The sequence below is a fragment of the Mesoplodon densirostris genome, chromosome 10 (genome assembly GCF_025265405.1).
Source record: "Mesoplodon densirostris isolate mMesDen1 chromosome 10, mMesDen1 primary haplotype, whole genome shotgun sequence".
NCBI lineage: Eukaryota > Metazoa > Chordata > Mammalia > Artiodactyla > Ziphiidae > Mesoplodon > Mesoplodon densirostris.
In genome coordinates, this window is record NC_082670.1 from 56,781,787 (window position 1) to 56,799,223 (window position 17,437).

A 17,437-nucleotide genomic window follows, 5' to 3' on the forward strand; every position below is an offset into this window, starting at 1 on the left:
AACTGCATGGATACAGAAACTAAGAGATCACAATAGTGGTCATAAATACTATTCCAAGTCAACTTGGAATCAATCAGTAAATGCCCATTCCACCTTCTAAAGCAAATCTGCACTAATAAGACACTGTTTTTAAATAGTAGGGATCTATAATATTTTTATTTGAAGATAATACTCTACTGCTTTAAAAACATTTGGAGATAACTGCTATTAAGGAACTCTGCATTACAATATTTGAAAACTGAAGTCTGGGGCTGACATATTTTGAGAGATTGCAAATCGCCACTCCAATGTACTTAAGGGTTACTGGTCATCATTTATCCAAAAAGTACACAGGAGAATTAATTTGGGACATTTTTTAAAATAATCATTCTGTTCACACAAAGGATAAATGCACTTTATACCCTAAATGCGGTTTTCCTGGTGATGGGCTGGGCTGTATTCAGTGCTGCCAGTACTGACCACTGCCTTAACACTGATCCGCTAATAAAATTTGTTAGGGTACTGACAGCTACTGCTTCCATAGCTAAGGCTGTATACATGAATCAAGGTTTCTAACCAGGCATTCACTACATCTGTGTGTACCAGAATCAAACCAAACCGTCCTCAAGGGAGAATACTGAGTCAGTATCATTTATAAAGATGGCGCCTCATTAAAGCATCTCTCCTTATATGTGCATTAAGTAAACATGACAGTACATTAAATGAAGAAACATACATGTAAATTCACACAGCTGGAACCACATAAACACACTCTCCTCCACACATTATACTCTGTGAAAGGTTTATTTAAAACCATATTAAGGGACATGGCCACAATATAGTTTATCTACCCATTATACACCAGGGCAGCACACAGCCCTCTCTTCAAATGGGTATGTGGCCTGGGGACTTCCCTGGTGGTCCAGTGGTTAAGACTCCGTGCTTCCAATGCAGGGGGTACGGGTTTGATCCCTGGTCGGGGAACTAAGATCCCACATGCCGCACGGCACGGCCAAAAAGTAAAAAGGTACGTGATGAGATGTGGCTGGAAGCAGGCTATTTGACAATTTTAAAAAGTTTAAGAGAAGGATAATTGCTATTTGTCAATAAATGATCATTGAACGCTAAATTAAATCTACATTTATGCTTCATCCACACCCATTACAATGCAATAACATGACCTTTTCTGTCATCAAGCTACAGAGTCCAAAGTCTCTCTACTGAATTAAGTGTATTTAAGTCTCAAATGTCACAACTACAAAGAATTATTTGCTCAAAGCCAGAAGAACCCGGGCTCTACAAAGCTTATTGTGTTGCTCAAATATTTATTATGCCCATGCCTGTTACCATATTTGGACTTAGAGAAAAATTTTAGTAGGGACTCTCTTTAGAGAATTTTCTTAACTCTAATCCCAGGAAGAAAACAGTTAAAACCTGTTGGAGACCACAAATAGTCCCACACATACACACAGCTCTGTGCACAGACATGTGTTGTCATGTGTGCAGACACTCAGATCTTTTCCTCAGTAGCCACTCCTGGGAAACAGCAATGAAGAATTAGGAAAGGAAGAAACCTCTGACTTTCCTACTTTATGCTCTTCAATTCATGTATGCAGGTGTGTACACACACACACACACACAGCACACACATATAAACAGGTATGAGGGGTGTGTATTTTCAGAAAGCATCTAGTGAACAGGAACTTTATAAAAATTACGCTATACCTGTACCAATTGAACTTGTGTCCATTTAAATAACACTAAATAACGTAAAACCTGTTATAAGGCCACTAAAAGTGTAAAAGTTAGAATACAAGTGAATAGCACACATTTCAATCATCAAACGCTTAAACAGCTAGGGGCTCAAATTAATTTTTTTTTAATATATTAGATTCGGGAGTTCCTTGGTGGTCCAGTGGTAGACTCCATGCTCCCAATGCAGGGGGCCCGGGTTCGATCCCTGGTCAGGGAACTAGATCCCGCAAGCCGCAACTAAAGAACCCACAGGCAGCAACGAAGATCCCGCGTGCTGCAACTAACACCAAGCGCAGCCAAATAAATAAATAAATAAATACATTTAAAAAATAAATAAAAATAAATAAAATATATTAGATTGTATTTATAAAACAATTGCAGTACCACTAATGGGAGGCACATATGTAATTTTAAATTTCCTGGTAGGCACACTTAAAAAGATAAAAAGGAACAGGTGAAGTTAATTTTAAATATACTTAAGTTAACCTAACATACAGAAAAGATGTTCACTTCCACCTGCCATGAGTATTAAGACATTATTCATGACACATTTTATCTTTTTGGGGTACTGTCTTTGAAATCTCACATGCACTTTCACATGCAGTGTTCATTAAAGTACATTTCACTTCAGGCCCCCACATTTCAAGAGCTCATTAGCCTCATGTAAGTAACAGCTCCCCGGGAAGTGGTGCGCAAAGTGATAGAACATTTCCATGGTGGCAGAAAGTTCTATTGCGCAATGTACCTCCCAACAGAGGGAGGCGGGAAGTACAGGGTGGGGAGGAGGAGGGGCTGAGGCCAGGCAGCCAGACAGAGAGGCAGAGATGGGCAGACTTCAGAAGGCCTTGTTTGCCACATTGAAGAGTGCAAACTTCACCCTGTGGACAGCGGGGCATAAGGGTGAGACAGTTTAAAAAATCAGTGTTGGGCTTCCCTGTTGGCACGGTGGTTGAGAGTCCGCCTGCCAATGCAGGGGACACGGGTTCGTGCCCCGGTCCGGGAAGATCCCACATGCTGCGGAGCGGCTGGGCCCGTGAGCCATGACTGCTGAGCATGCACGTTCGGAGCCTGTGCTCCGCAACGGGAGAGGCCACAGCAGTGAGAGGCCCACGTACCGCAAAAAAAAAAAAAAAAAAAAAAAATCAGTGTTAATCAGTAGTTAAAAACACAGATTCATAGGCCAGAATCAATCCATGATGAACATTCTTCCAATATAAGATAAAAAATTAAAAACAAGGGAAATGCAGTATGGTTTTCATAAAACTAAACTTATTCAATGCAATAAATGGCCCTTTATTCTAAGATTATATGCCTTGGCAGGGGTGCGGGGATTAAATGTGCTTTTATGACTTGGGGTAACCACAGATTGTCACTGCACTTTAAAAACATCCGTACCAGGCAAATTTTAAAATCTGCAATACTAAGTTCATCGAAAATTCTATTTCTAAATTTTAAACGCAAGTAAATCCAAAATTCTGGGACCACCTCTTTTAAACACTTTCTGGACTTTATTAATACGGACATATGGGCCAATGTGTGTACAATATTCTCTATTCTGATTTTCTTATTTTATATACACATGTCCAAGTAGAAATGATACTTACAAGACTTTTATCTTGAATTGCTATATAGTAATTAAGCATGTTAAGTGTATTATTGTTTATTCAGTCATTCCCAGAATGCTCTGTGTTGAGTCTTTCACTTTACTAGTATGAATACCTTAACCCAAATTAACTTTCCTCCTCTACCCCCAATTCCATGGATTTCCTCAGAATATAGTTCCCAACAGGGAATTTATGGGTCAATGGCAATGAAGAGCTTTGTTTTGTGTTTAGTTCTTATTATATATCACCAGACTGTAGCAAAAAGAAAATATGCAGCACTGCCAATATTTCTTACCACCGTAACCCGCAATTATTTCTGGTAACCTAATAGATGAAGTAGTCTTGATTTCCATTTCTTGAATTGCTAAGGAGGATACAACTGTTCTTCACGATGATATCACGTCTTGAATTTTCTATATTCATCTCTCCTTGCCACTTCCAGAGATGACTTTGGGTATTGACCTTTGGGATCTCAATTCTTTATATTTTGGATAATAACCATTTAATCGTTTAAACCGTCTCACTATCTTCACCCATGCTGTGGAATTCCATTTAATATTGATTCTGTTGCCTATGGCTGGGCTATTTTTCTTTTGTTCTTCAGCTATTCCAGTACATCTGTCTTGAGGACGATGATTTTCTCCCTTGCTTCAGTGGCCAAAAGTTTATCTTCCCTGTACGGCTGGGTTAAAAACCCTATTCCATTTTCTTCTAGTTATTTTATAAATAAATACAGTGGCATTCAAAAGCTGAGGTGCCTTTATACTTTGAGATTAATAGACTTTTAAAGCTGCAGAACTTTCTAGTCAGGATGAAATTTTCTCAGTTCCCAAGGTGGACTGGTCCATATCATAAAAGGACAGATGTCACAGAACAGTCACCCTTCTTCAGTCAGGAGGGAAGCTGGGCATGAAATTTGAGAATCAAAACGTCTGCCTTCTCTTCAAGATGTCCACCACCCTGCAACCCGCAACTGCCAGTGTTTGTATACATCTTGACAAGCTCACTTACAATTAATTTTCAGCAAGCAAGGTCATCACAAACAAAAGCAATCACCTGAAGAAGATACCTGGTTGTTGCCCTGGAGTACAACAACCAAACCAAAACAGCTATGGAGGCATGTCACCTAGTTATCTGTCATGTAATGAAAACTCCCTGGGAAATTTCAATATTTCCCACCATTGATGGAAAATGGAGAGAAAATAATATGATAAAGCAAAAAGTCATTTACAAAGTTTAGATTATACTATAGAATTTTTACATATCTACATATGTAACTTATATATTAAAAAAAGAAGTTAATTCACCTGAAACGAATGCAACATTGTAAATCAATTATACTTCAGTTTTTAAAAAATAATAAAAGTAAAAAAAAATGAGTATTTCTGTCTTTGGAATCTCACAAAATAAAGTTTAAAAAAAAAGAAGTAGGGCTTCCCTGGTGGCACGGTGGTCGAGTGTCCACCTGCCAGTGCAGGGGAGACAGATTCGTGCCCCGGTCCGGGAGGATCCCACATGCCGCGGAGCAACTAGGCCCGTGAGCCACAGTTACTGAGCCTGCGCGTCTGGAGCCTGTGCTCCACAACGAGAGAGGCCGCGATAGTGAGAGGCCCGCGCACCGCGATGAAGAGTGGCCCCCGCTTGCCACAGCTAGAGAAAGCCCTCGCGCAGAAACGAAGACCCAACACAGCCATAAATAAATAAATAAATAAATAAATAAATAAATAAATAAATAAATAAATAAATAAGAACAACAGAGGGTTGGAATTACTTAAGTTGGGTGATGGGGACCATTATTCTATTCTGCTTTGTGTACATTCAAAGTTTTTCCATAATATAGCTTTTTGAAAAGGTACCATGACAAGTGAAAAGCCATATACACATGAGCACCACAATCACTGCTCGTATATCATCCAAGGTAGCGAAATTAAGCTCATAGCCAAACAGTTTTTGGGGTTTTTTTTTCACATCAGGGTGACTATCTCAAAGGGAGCATCCGACTCTGTACCTCTTCTTTATTAGGCAATAAAGAGTATATGCATGTGTAAATCTATCTAAAAATGTCTTTCATATGCATCTACAGATCTGAGTCAGATGATTTCAGATTTTCTGTCCTGGGCCAGAATTAGAACAAGATAGCTAGCTGACACAGCACTACTTGGCTTGCGACATTTAAAAAATAAAACAAGCAGGCTTCCCTGGTGGCGCAGTGGTTGAGAGTCTGCCTGCCGATGCAGGGGACATGGGTTCATGCCCTGCTCTGGGAAGATCCCACATGCTGCAGAGCGGCTAGGCCCGTGAGCCATGGCCGCTGAGCCTGCGCGTCCGGAGCCTGTGCTCCGCAACGGGAGAGGCCACAACAGTGAGAGGCCTGCGTACCGCAAAAAATAAATAAAAATAATAATAATAATAATAATAATAAAACAAGATGCATGCTGATTCAAGCCATAGCAAGACCCTATTCTGGGAGCCCCATTCTCCTGCTTGACACGGAGTAAGGACTCTGCTACTTCTTTAAGAGGACAAGCTGGTGCCTACACAAGTCAGCTGCAGGGCAAAAGGCCTCAGCACTCAACACAAGTTAGAAAACTAAGATGAAGATCATTTACTTTATACAATCTTTTTTTTTAATTTAAACTAAATTAAAAATTTTTATTAGTTTTTATTGGAGTATAGTTGCTTTACAATGTTGTGTTAGTTTCTGCTGTACAGCAAAGTGAATCAGCTATACGTATACATATATCCCCTCCTTTTGGATTTCCTTCCCATTTAGGTCACCACAGAGCACTGAGTAGAGTTCCCTGTGCTATGCAGTAGGTCCTTATTAGATATCTATTTTATACATAGTAGTGTATGTATGTCAATCCCAATCTCCCAATTCATCCCACCCCTCCTTCCCCCCTTGGTATACATTCATTTGTTCTCTACATCTGTGTCTCTATTTCTGCTTTGCAAATAAGTTCATCTGTACCATTTTTCTAGATTCCACATATAAGTGATATTATACAGTCTGTTCTTGGCAACAGTCGCAAAGGATGATACAAATACTAAGGACCTGGGAGCCCCAAACTGATGACTTCCCAGTGAATCAAAAGTAAAAACAAAACATAACCGCTAAGGCATACCCAGTGAAAGGGCTTTCATGTACACTATTATATGTGATCCTCAAATCTCCCCTGAGAGGCTGGTAGGGCCTGTGTTATTTCCATTTCATGGATGCAGAAACTTGGGTTCCAAGCTTTAAGGCAACAGAGTCGTCTGCTTCCAAGGACAGTGCTCTTTTCACTGCCCCACACCTCCTTGGAGTATATATGTGATGGTGAGAACAGGTAAGCCTTTCATAAAGTGAAGCAGAAAAGGGGAAACCAGCTTTAGGTCCACCACTTCCTGAGTTTCAAAATGTCCTCAATTATTTCCTAATTACCCTCTTTTTGTTCTTTCTCTTCTCTGCTATGAGCATGGAGGCCTTAACGAATGGCCCTTCCATCTCCTTCCGTGTTACTATGGGCTGGTGTCCTTTGCTTTCTGAGCTCTGGCAGAGGTCTCCTAAAACTCACTTAACCCAAGAAACAGAAATAATTTTTTTTAATCTTTTTTTTCTTCATGCGGGATCTTATTTCCCTGACCAGGGATCAACCCATGCCCCCTGCAGTGGAAGCATGGAGCCTAACCACTGGATAGTCAGGGAATTCCCAGAAATAATTATTTTTTTAAACCAGGAGGGACTGTCATGGCTGTGTCTGGGAGGTTTGCTTCTGGTCCTCTCTCTCCATTAGTCAAGACGGTACAAAGGAAGAGAAGCTGGCAGAGCAACATCACAGCCCTCACCTCCCACAGAAGACTAAACCTAGGAGAAGAACAAGACGTACCTCTCTGACTTCATGAAGCTGGCCGGAATATTGACTCTTGGCTCTTCGGGCAGCAGCAGGCGACTTGTGATGTGTGATTGTGACCACGCCGGGCGCCCCCGCACCGAGGTGTCTCTGGCTACAGGGAGATGCAGAATTGGGTGTTCCATGGGGGAGCAAAGTGAGACTTCGGCTTCGGGAGCTTGGAGTCGTCTAGAATAAGCAACAGGCGTCAAAACTCAACAATCGACTTGCAGAACACAACCAAGTGTTGGCTTCCATTTATGTTGGACCTCTCAGGCTTTCCCCTTCGTCCTTAGAGGGATGAGGAGCTGGGGAGGTGCCCAGCACTACATGCTCTAATCCCACACTCACTCAGGCCAGAGAGACTGTCTCCATTAACTACGCTTCTGGTCTCACCTCCGGTCATGTCTCCTGCCCCAAAATATGGCCGTGGAGAGCTACTCTGAGGCCGCCAACACCGCGGGCTCTCGGGGTGCTGTGCTCCTCTTCCTAAATGCCCTCCCCTCCCGTGGGCGAAGCCAGCTCAACGCTCTGTGCTGTGTGGAGCATCCCCTGTCTGTCTCAGCCCCTCTGTGCTCTTATTCCACTACACAGAGGTTATATTCATTGTCCAGCTAAACTTTGATTCTTTCAAACTCATCTTTATATCCCCAAGACCTGGCACATCATGACTGCTATTTATTAAGTACTTAATACATGTTTGCTGCATAAGGGAATGAATGTACCAAGTAATCCACCAATTAATCCCCATTTGTTAGTGTAGTGCTGGTATTTCATCCTATTGTAACGTATCATCCAAATAACTACTGAGTATGTGATAAGGACGGCATCACAACTTAGTGGAGATGAATTTTTCAATAACTGGTGATGGGATAACTGGGCAGCCAACTGAAAAACAAAGTTGGATTTATCTCTCAGATCACAGACCCCCAAATGGATCAAAGACTTAAGGGAAAAAAAAGAAAAAGCACTAGAATAAAACATGTGGCCTTGGGGTAGGGAAGACCTAACACCTCCAAATCCAAAAGCCATAAGAGAAAAGCTCAATAAACCTGATGCCCTAAAAATTGAAAACTTCTGCATGGGAAACAAATTTAAAAAACCCACTCCCGCCACTGACAGAGCCAACCGATAAACTAGGAAAAATATTTTCAACTAGTTTCACAGACAAAAGGCTCATCATTCTAATTTGTAAATAGGAATATAATGCCTAGGAATTAAAAAGAACAAACTATTAAAATAGGGCAAGATATGAACAGACAATTCACAAAAAAAAGAAATATAAATGGCCCTTAAATTATATGAAAACATGTTCAACTGTACTCATACAATAAAACCACATTTAGATATACCATCTTTCACCCACTGGATTGGCAAAAATCCTAAAGTATGAGTACCCAGTCTACGGATAGGACCTTAGAGAGATGGGTTTGTGGGAGTATAACGTGGCAGAAAGCCCGAGGAGGGCAATCTGGCAGGACCTGTCCCAGTTACAGATTCGTTTCCCCGTGATGCAGCAAAATGCCCTGTTTGGGAATGTCTCCTCCATACACCTGCACCCAGGTGGAATGGCATCTGTACCCAGGAGTCACCGAAGTCATATGTTTAATGGCAAAGTTTGGGAAACTATGCAAATGTTCCTCCATCTAAGACAGGTTAATAAGACACGGCACACCTCCATGATGGAACACTACCAGGACGTAATAGGATCATAAGAAAGGTCTCCATGAACTGGTCTGCAAAAAGAAATCTCTAAACTATACAGTTAAGTGAAAAAAGCAAGGTTCCTAACTGTTCTACAGTATGCAAAGTTCTGTGTCAAAATGTGGAAAATTAGTGTTTTTATCATTTGTTTATAATCATTGTTTAAAACAAAAAATACTCTAGAAGGATACACATGAAACTCAAAGTGGGCTACTTATTCATGGAGAAGCTAGGAATGAGAGAGTAGGAACAGAGAGGGAGGGAGATTGTTCACTGCATAGTTTTCATATTCTTTCATTCTGAACCATGTGAATGGATTATCGATCCAAGATTTTCTACATTCTACATAAAAAGCTGTGTTCTAAATGTTTCTACACTTCATTTCAGCTTGAGAAAAAAAGGCAGCTAGATGCTATGCTGGATTCATGCTAGTTTCTCTATTTCAATTATCAAATATTTACTGAATACCTACTATGTGCCAAGGAGAATATCTGATGTGTGATGTCAAGGTGAAACATGAGATGTATGAGGCCATCTTTCACCATAGATGTTTATAGTACTGCTGGGGATATAAGAGCACAGATACAGAGACAGTGAGACCGACACACACACACACACACACACACACACACACACACACACACACACACACACACACACACACGAGTAAGGAAGGGCGTGACAAGATGCTAATTTGGCAATACAGCCAGAAAATGTCAAAGTGAGGAACAGAAAGATCAAGGCGAGCTGACTTCATCACAGGAGACTGTTCTGAGGGCAAAAAATTTGAAGCCTGAGTAGAATTGAGGGAGATAAAAGAGACACGGGTGGCAACAAACAAAGCAACCCAGACAGGAAGTTCAAAGTCTCCAGCCTTGGATAACAGTCACAGGTCTAAAAATTGTTAGAAGTTAATGATCCACAATTTTACAAATCTCCAAGGGGTTGGGGAGCAGGGTGGGAGCCAGGGTAGAAATCAGAATTTTGTGTTAGCCTGCGGTACCACGGTAGCTTGTAAATTTCTTTGGACGTGAACTTGGACAGAATTAATAGGAAGACAGATAAAGTCAGGAGGCAGTGTATTGCTTTTAAGTCAGCTTATATATAGGTAACTGGAAAAATCTGTGGTCTAAGAATTAAGTATACCTTGATCACAATGAAATACAACGATCATCTACTTTCAGCTTCAGTCTTTTCCCTTGGAGTGAAGAGGAGGAAAGAAGCTATGTCGTTAATTCTTCAAAGACGCAAATTTTCCTAAGCATTAATCTACTGAAATACATTTTGTTTTTCTGGTTTGTTTTGTTTTCATTTTCACCAAGAACTTTATTGAACAACGTATTCACCCTTTGTTCCACTCTGAAATACATTTTGATTGTTTGGGAGCCTTATTCCAACCCAAGAAAAGGCAGATTTTTTTCACTGGGCTTTGAAGCCAGACAGCCAGGTTTCGCCTACACCCCCAGCTCTACCAGGTTCTAGCTATGTGACCTCAAGTGAGTTAAGCTTTCTTATTAAGCATCAATTTCCTAATCCTTAAAAAAGGAGTCATAATACTGACCCTTAAGTGCGATCATGAGGATTAAAGTAGATCATGCACAAAAAATGCTTAGCAGCACGCAGTGCCTGCCATGCAGGAGCTGCATGGCCAAAGTTTGCTTCTTCCCTTATAGCCCTTAAAACTTGATCGATGAAGGCATTACTGATTTTTAAAATGTTAAGAAGTTGCTTAGCACAAAATTGTAAGCAGTCACTGACCTGCTCCTTATTTTCTATAGGGTCAAAGTCGTGATGAAGCCCAAAATGTAATTAAATAATTACTGGAGAACCTACATGGCCAGCAAGACTGTAGGGGGAACCACACTTCTAAATTCTGAGCAGAATGAGAACCCATCAGAAATCAGACAGGAAGACCTCTCTGGTAAGGGGCGCCTTTGCCTGAAGGGCTATCACCTAAACGACAATAAATCAGGAAATTCACCCAGGAGCCAAAGGATTCTGCTGTGGATGTCTAACACCACGCTCATTACTTAATGGCTGTCACTTGAATTCACAAGCAGTAAATTTGAGTCGAAAAACCTTTAATTTCCCATTCACTGTATGTTTCTCATGGTTTAATTCACACTCATGTCTCCTCTCAGGGCAAATATGAGCAAAAAAAGTCTCTCTCTTGGTAAATCCCATAGGTCATCAGGCACCCTGAGAAAAAGGCAGAAAAGGCAGCAAACCGCAACCACTACAAACAAGCGGCTCTTTCCAAAAGGTGGCCTGTCGAAAATGTCCAGGTTGTGTTTGAAAATTATACGAGGGGGACTTCCCTGGTGGTCCAGTGGTTAGGAATCGGTCTTGCAGTGCTGGGGACACAGGTTCGATCCCTGGTCGGGGAACTGAGATCCCACATGCTGCCACTAGTGGCCCCCGCTAAGCCCACGCTCCACAACTACTGAGCCTGTGCTCCTCAACTAGAGAGAAACCTGTGCACAGCAACGAAGAGCCCACGTGCCACAACTAAGACCCGACGCAGCCAAAAACATATAATTAATTAATTAATTAATTAATTTAAAAAAGAAAATTACACTTAGGGAATTCCCCAGCGGTTCAGTGGTTAGGACTTGGCGCTTTCACTGCCAAGGGCACGGGTTCAATCCCTGGTTGGGGAACTAAGATCCTGCAAGCTGCGTGGCACAGCTATATTGAAAAAAAAAAGAAACTTACACTTAGATGTCATACACACACCTCTCTGCTACTAATTTAAAACAAAATATTATCAAAGTTTGAGGAACAACATGTCAAGGTTTTGCTCCAAATATTGACTTCAAGGGAGCAACGAGAAATGCCAAGTGTGTCATCTGCAGAAAATTCTGAGGCAAGAGTAACGGCTCCTACCCAGGAGTGAGATCCACTCTTTACTTGGAGAGTCACCCCGTGTCCCCTCCCTCAGCAAGTAGCAGTAGGTAAGTGGGGTTCCTGCCTGACAAATGGGGTGATGCCAAAGAAGAGAACAGGTAGCAGGTAAGACACAGCACAGATGCTCAGACCCCGCCCAGGATTCCATCTGTAATCAGGTGTTATATTTACCAACCTCTTGGTTTTCCCCTACTTTCCTCCTTGGATTTCTATGTTTCCCAGGGTTTCAAGGCAGGGACACACAGACATCCTTCTTGTATTTACTGGCCCAAACTGGCATAAAGGAAAGGTGTGACTGGAAAGGGAGAAGCAGCACTAGAAAGAATATTTCCAGCAGGGAAACCAAGCAACAAGCCAGAGAGAGAGAGTCTAGTCTGGGAAGCTTAGAAGAGAACTACAGGACTACCGTCCAGAAGAACACCAAGAGGATCTAGTCCCACAGGACACTGTGGGTGAGTGGCTAAGACCACGGTTTCTCAAGTTGACGGCCTGGGTTCAAATCTGCACTCTGCCACTCATGAGCTAGGTGGCCTAGTAAAGTAACGTGGTGTTTTAATTTCTAAAATGCTAATATTACCTCGTGGGTTGTTGGAGATTAACATGAAAAGAGAGAGGTAAAGCACATGCCATATAGGAAGCATGCAATAAATGTCATCATTATCATTCAAACATTAAGAAAAATGAGGCCTTTGGGTACCGAGTAGGTGAATGATTGTTAAGTGGGCCCAGACTCAAGTATATGGATTTAAAGGTTGTTTTCATCCAAGTGCCTTAAGCAGACATAGCCTTACCTTAACTTCCTTAACTTACAAAAAAAAAAAAGGTAAATTAAGAGTAATCATCCAAATTACTAAAAAAGTTTGCTTCAGAGAAAAAAGTACAAAGTACATTTACTATGATTGCACGTTTTTGAAAACCTATCTGTTGTAGAACACGAAGTGACTGTAGATTGTTCCAATGATACGTGGGTACCAAAAGCAAAGAATTAGTATAAATAAGTAATGAGCAATTTCCCATTAGGATTTTGGAATAAACAAACCCTCAAACTGGAAAGATCATCAGTTGGTCATAAAAAGTCTTAAAACTTGTATCAAAAATTTATAATTAAGCTTGCTGCAGCTGAAATTTAAAAGCTGAAAAGGAGTAGGGGAGGGGAATATCTTAAATATACATTCATGACAACTGCTTCTGTAGAAAATTTTTCTGATGGGAAAAATTGCTGAGAGTCAATTATAACAGCCTTCAAATGCCATTTAATTTTGGTGCATATTTTCCTCACTTCCTTGAATTCTTTCACAGCAATGGGGGAAAAAAGACACTATTTCAGAATAAAATAGCCCAGGGGAGGCAGAAAAATCAAACCGGCCTGGTTATGTTTTGTGAAAAATAAATTCAACTGACTAAAATCATTTCATCACATTCCTTCTCTCTCCTCTAAAAAAACAAATTAATGTGCCATTTCTAAATATGTGAAAGCTAATCATAAAAATTGTGGTTTATTCCTTTTCTTCCAAAAGGAAACATACCTCAAAATCAACGAAAAGGGAAAAGCATAACAGTTTTTAAAATATTACATTCAGGGCCTTAAAATTATTCAGATTTTTGTTTTCCTGGCAGTCAACATCTCAATAAAATGTGGAGTTTTTTTTTTTTTAATGTGGAGTGTTTTTAAAATGAATCTATCCTACTATTTTGATTAATAGCTTCATATGAACCTTTTCATTTGCCCTGCTTTTTATTTGTTTGCTTTTGTTTTTTAATATTCTGTGACCTCAGCTTAAAACAGACCTAAAGTAGAAATAAAATTTTTTAAAATGGGACATTTTCCAAGTTCATTGCCATGATTAACTTCTCAAAATTATACTCAGCTCTCTCTACTTTTCCAAATTCCTGTCCTCTTACAGAAATAGGAGTTTCAACTCTAAGTTACCAAGCCTAGGAAATTTCTTCCATTGTTATCTGTGAATCTTGAATACATCTTAAACACTTTCCACTAACTTTATACCAAGATTCTGTTAAAATACACACAACAAATGCATACAAACATGTCTGCAAAGGAAAAATTGTGGTTTTCACCAGAGAGGAAGGCTCTAGCTTGCTTCTAAACATATCATCCTGATTATACATGCAAATGCTAGATCTCTGAAAAATCAGGGCAAGCAAAATGCATATATTTGCATTTCCTGCAAATAGAGGGATAGAAATCTTGACATTTTCAGCTTGCCTGTTCTCCCAGCATTTTCAGCCACCAAATAAATTCTGCTGACTCTTCTGTAACAGCTAATCCAATTGCTCCAGAATCCCTAACCCATACTCTGGCCCAGCCTCTGTCCAGGTCAAGTTGAATGTCCCAAAAGGGATGAAAGGGACTTCCCTGGTGGTCCAGTGGTTAAGACTCTGTGCTTCCACTGCAGGGGGCACAGGTTTGATCCCTGGTCGGGGACTAAGATCCTGCATGCCCCATGGCAAGTCCAAAAACAAAAAAACAGAAAACAACTGGGCTGAAAGCACTGGTCTCATGCACTTGGCATATCACACACTACTATTTTTTCCCACTTCCCCCAGCTTCTGCCATCTTGCAGATCCACCTAGAAGTGGTCATGTGCAATTTTAAAACCTTCCACACACCCACCCTCTCAGCTCTTGAACCTTCTATCCACATCCTTTACTTGGAACCTTGTGATTCCACATACCAAGACTCCTTTTTGATGCTTTATTCTAAAAGCGTGAAGGTTCCCTCTTTCTACTGTCCAGGCCCCATTCTCTCCAATCCTCCTGCTGTGGAATTACAGAATTTTAGAGCTAGAAGAAATCTCAAGTCTAGTCCTCCCACTTTATAGATCTAAAAACTACAGCCTCAAAAAGATAAAATGAAATATACCAAAAGAGGACCCAATTACGAGCCTCGTTCAAGATTTAACTAAAAAAGCCTGATGAGAGACTCAGGCCCTCCAGCTGGTCCTTCTCAATTAAATGAGGACTTAGTCATTGAAACAGTGTCTGACACAAGGTTGACATTAAAACATTTGATAGAAAGGATGAAAGCTGATACCAGTTTATCCATTTTCACCTTTCCTCTTGCACATTCACCTATCGTAAAAATACACATGCAACACTCCTTTGAAAGCAGGATAACTGTGTACTATATTCTCTTAGAACTGCAGATCCTCAAAGAAAATCATTTTATTTTATATATGTTGTTTGTAAATAACATGAAACAAAGACTTTTTAATGCTGAATAGCTGTTTCAATAGGAAAAAAACAACTCTGAAAACAAAGACTAGAAAGAAGTTGATTTAACTTAGTGAGTTATGTTAGAGCAACCACCAAAAACCCAGAACAACCACCAAAACCCTAGAGCAACCTCCAGACTTAATATAGAAATTTTAGTTTCACTTCTTTTAGTTTTAGAAACAAGATGAGGACTCCAATATCATCACTGTTTAACATAGTACTACAGGCACTAGCCAACAGAATAGGAACAAAAAAAGAAAAAGAGGTAGAAGGAAAAGAAGTAACAAAAATGTCTTTGACTGTAGGTGTGACCATTTTACAAAAAAATAAAAAGAGAGCACACTAGTGAGTCCAACAAAGTTGCCAGATATATGATGAACTTAGAAAGGTCAACAGCCTTCCTCTGTATCAGCAATAACCAACTAGAAAATACAGTAGAAAATAAGATATTCAAAATAACAACAAAACTATGATGTACAGGTATTAATCCAATAAGGAATACATACGACTTTTGTGGAGAAGATTTTTTTTAAATCTGTGAAAATAAATCAATGAGGAATTGAGAAGATGAAGACACACCCAGGTGAATGAATTGGACAACTTATTATAAAGATGTCATTTCTCCCAAATTATTATATAATTGTTCTAATAAAAATTCCAGTAGGATTTTTTGAGCAACTCAACAAATTTATTACAATATATAAATAGGAGAATAAAGGTCTGTGAAGAGCCAAGTTAATTCAGAAAAAGGAGAGGGACTCACCCTCCCACCAGAAACAAATACTAACAAACAACAAAGCCACGATGACTATATGGTATTCATTCAGGAACTAGCAATTGGACTAAAAACTAGAAAAGAGGGTGTGAGAACATGTTAAGTATATATGAGAACTTGGTATATTACAGAGGCGGCACCATAAACCAGTGGAGAGAAAAAATGCTATTGGGAAAAGCAAAAATATTGCTGGCTTTCTGTCTTATGGGACATACAAAGGCAAAAATCTAAATGTAAAAAGTAGGAGGCGGAGTTGACTGAGGCAAGATCGGGTTTCAGGTGTAGGCTTCCCTCACCGATTAGAAAGAAGATGTCTTGTGCTGAGTATTCTTTTCATGTGCCAAGTCTAGAGGAGCTTGTTGGAGTTCTGCAGAAGGGGCTAATGGATAACTTTGCTGATGTCCAGGTCTCTGTAGTTGATTGCCCTAATTTGACCAAGGAGCCATTTACCTTTACCGTAAAAGGTATCTGTGGGAAAACTAGAATTGCAGAAGGAAGAGGTGTGCCTTACTTATTGCCTCTTACAAATAAAAAAAAGTTTATGATCTAAATAAAATCGCAAAAGAAATCCAGCTTCCTGGAGCTTTTGTTCTTGGAGCAGGAACAGGCCCATTTCAGACTCTTGGATTCAATTCTGAGTTTATGCCAGTTGTTCAAACAGAAAGTGAACACAAATCTCCTGTGAATGGAAGTTACTGTGCTCATGTTAACTCTGAAGATGGAGGGTGCCTACTTGAGAAATACAGTGAGAAATATCATGATTTTGGGTTTGCGTTACTGGCCAATCTTTTTGCCAGTGAAGGCCAACCTGGAAAGGTCATTGAGGTGAAAGCCAAAAGAAGAACTGGAAAACTTAACTTTGTGACTTGTATGAGATAGACTCTTGAAAAACATTATGGAGATAAGCCTGTAGGAATGGGAGGTACTTTCGTGATTCAGAAGGGAAAAGTGAAGACTCATATTATGCCGGCAGAATTTTCTTCCTGCCCACTGAACTCTGACGAAGACGTGAATAAATGGTTATGTTTTTATGAGATGAAGGCTCCTTTGGTTTTTCTGCCAGTTTTTATCTCCAGAGACCCAGGGTTTGATTTGTGGTTGGAGCACACTCATTGTTTTAGTCATCATGGAGAAGGTAGACACTACCATTATGACACCACCCCAGATACAGTGGAATATCTTGGATACTTCTTACCTGCAGAGTTTCTCTATCGCATTGATCAACCAACAGAGACCCATTCATTTGGGCGAGATTAAATCAACTGATACTCGTTTGACTGATTAACTCATTAATTGATACTAATATAAAGCCTAATAGAAATGACCTCACTACTTAATAAGCCCTATTTTTTTCAGCCTTTGAAATGAAAGGTATGTCGACACTGTACTCTGTATTACTTCACAGATCTATCTGAAAGGGATTATTTGGAACAAAGACACATGATGGAGATGTTCTTCATTCTTTTTATTCTAAAAATCAGTCTTATGTTTATAATTAAATATAAACAGGATTAAGAATCAAGTGATGATTCGTACTAGCTAATGGGAATAATTTACATTTGTATATTCAGGTAGTCTTACAACTGCTAAGTGGATGTTTCTGGGTA

The 17,437-nt window shown here is 40.0% G+C and overlaps 1 protein-coding gene and 1 pseudogene across 2 annotated transcripts in view; one reads left to right on the forward strand and one right to left on the reverse strand.

Moving 5' to 3' along the window:
* Positions 1-17,437, reverse strand: part of OSBPL10 (oxysterol binding protein like 10) — a 294,376-nt gene that overhangs the window by 138,909 nt on the left and 138,030 nt on the right. For both annotated transcript variants that reach the window (XM_060109530.1, XM_060109531.1), the window contains one exon: positions 7,208-7,399. In XM_060109530.1, coding sequence (XP_059965513.1) covers positions 7,208-7,399 — 192 coding nt within the window. The remainder of the gene's footprint in view (positions 1-7,207; positions 7,400-17,437) is intronic.
* On the forward strand, positions 16,094-17,087 carry LOC132496867 (ester hydrolase C11orf54 homolog; annotated as a pseudogene).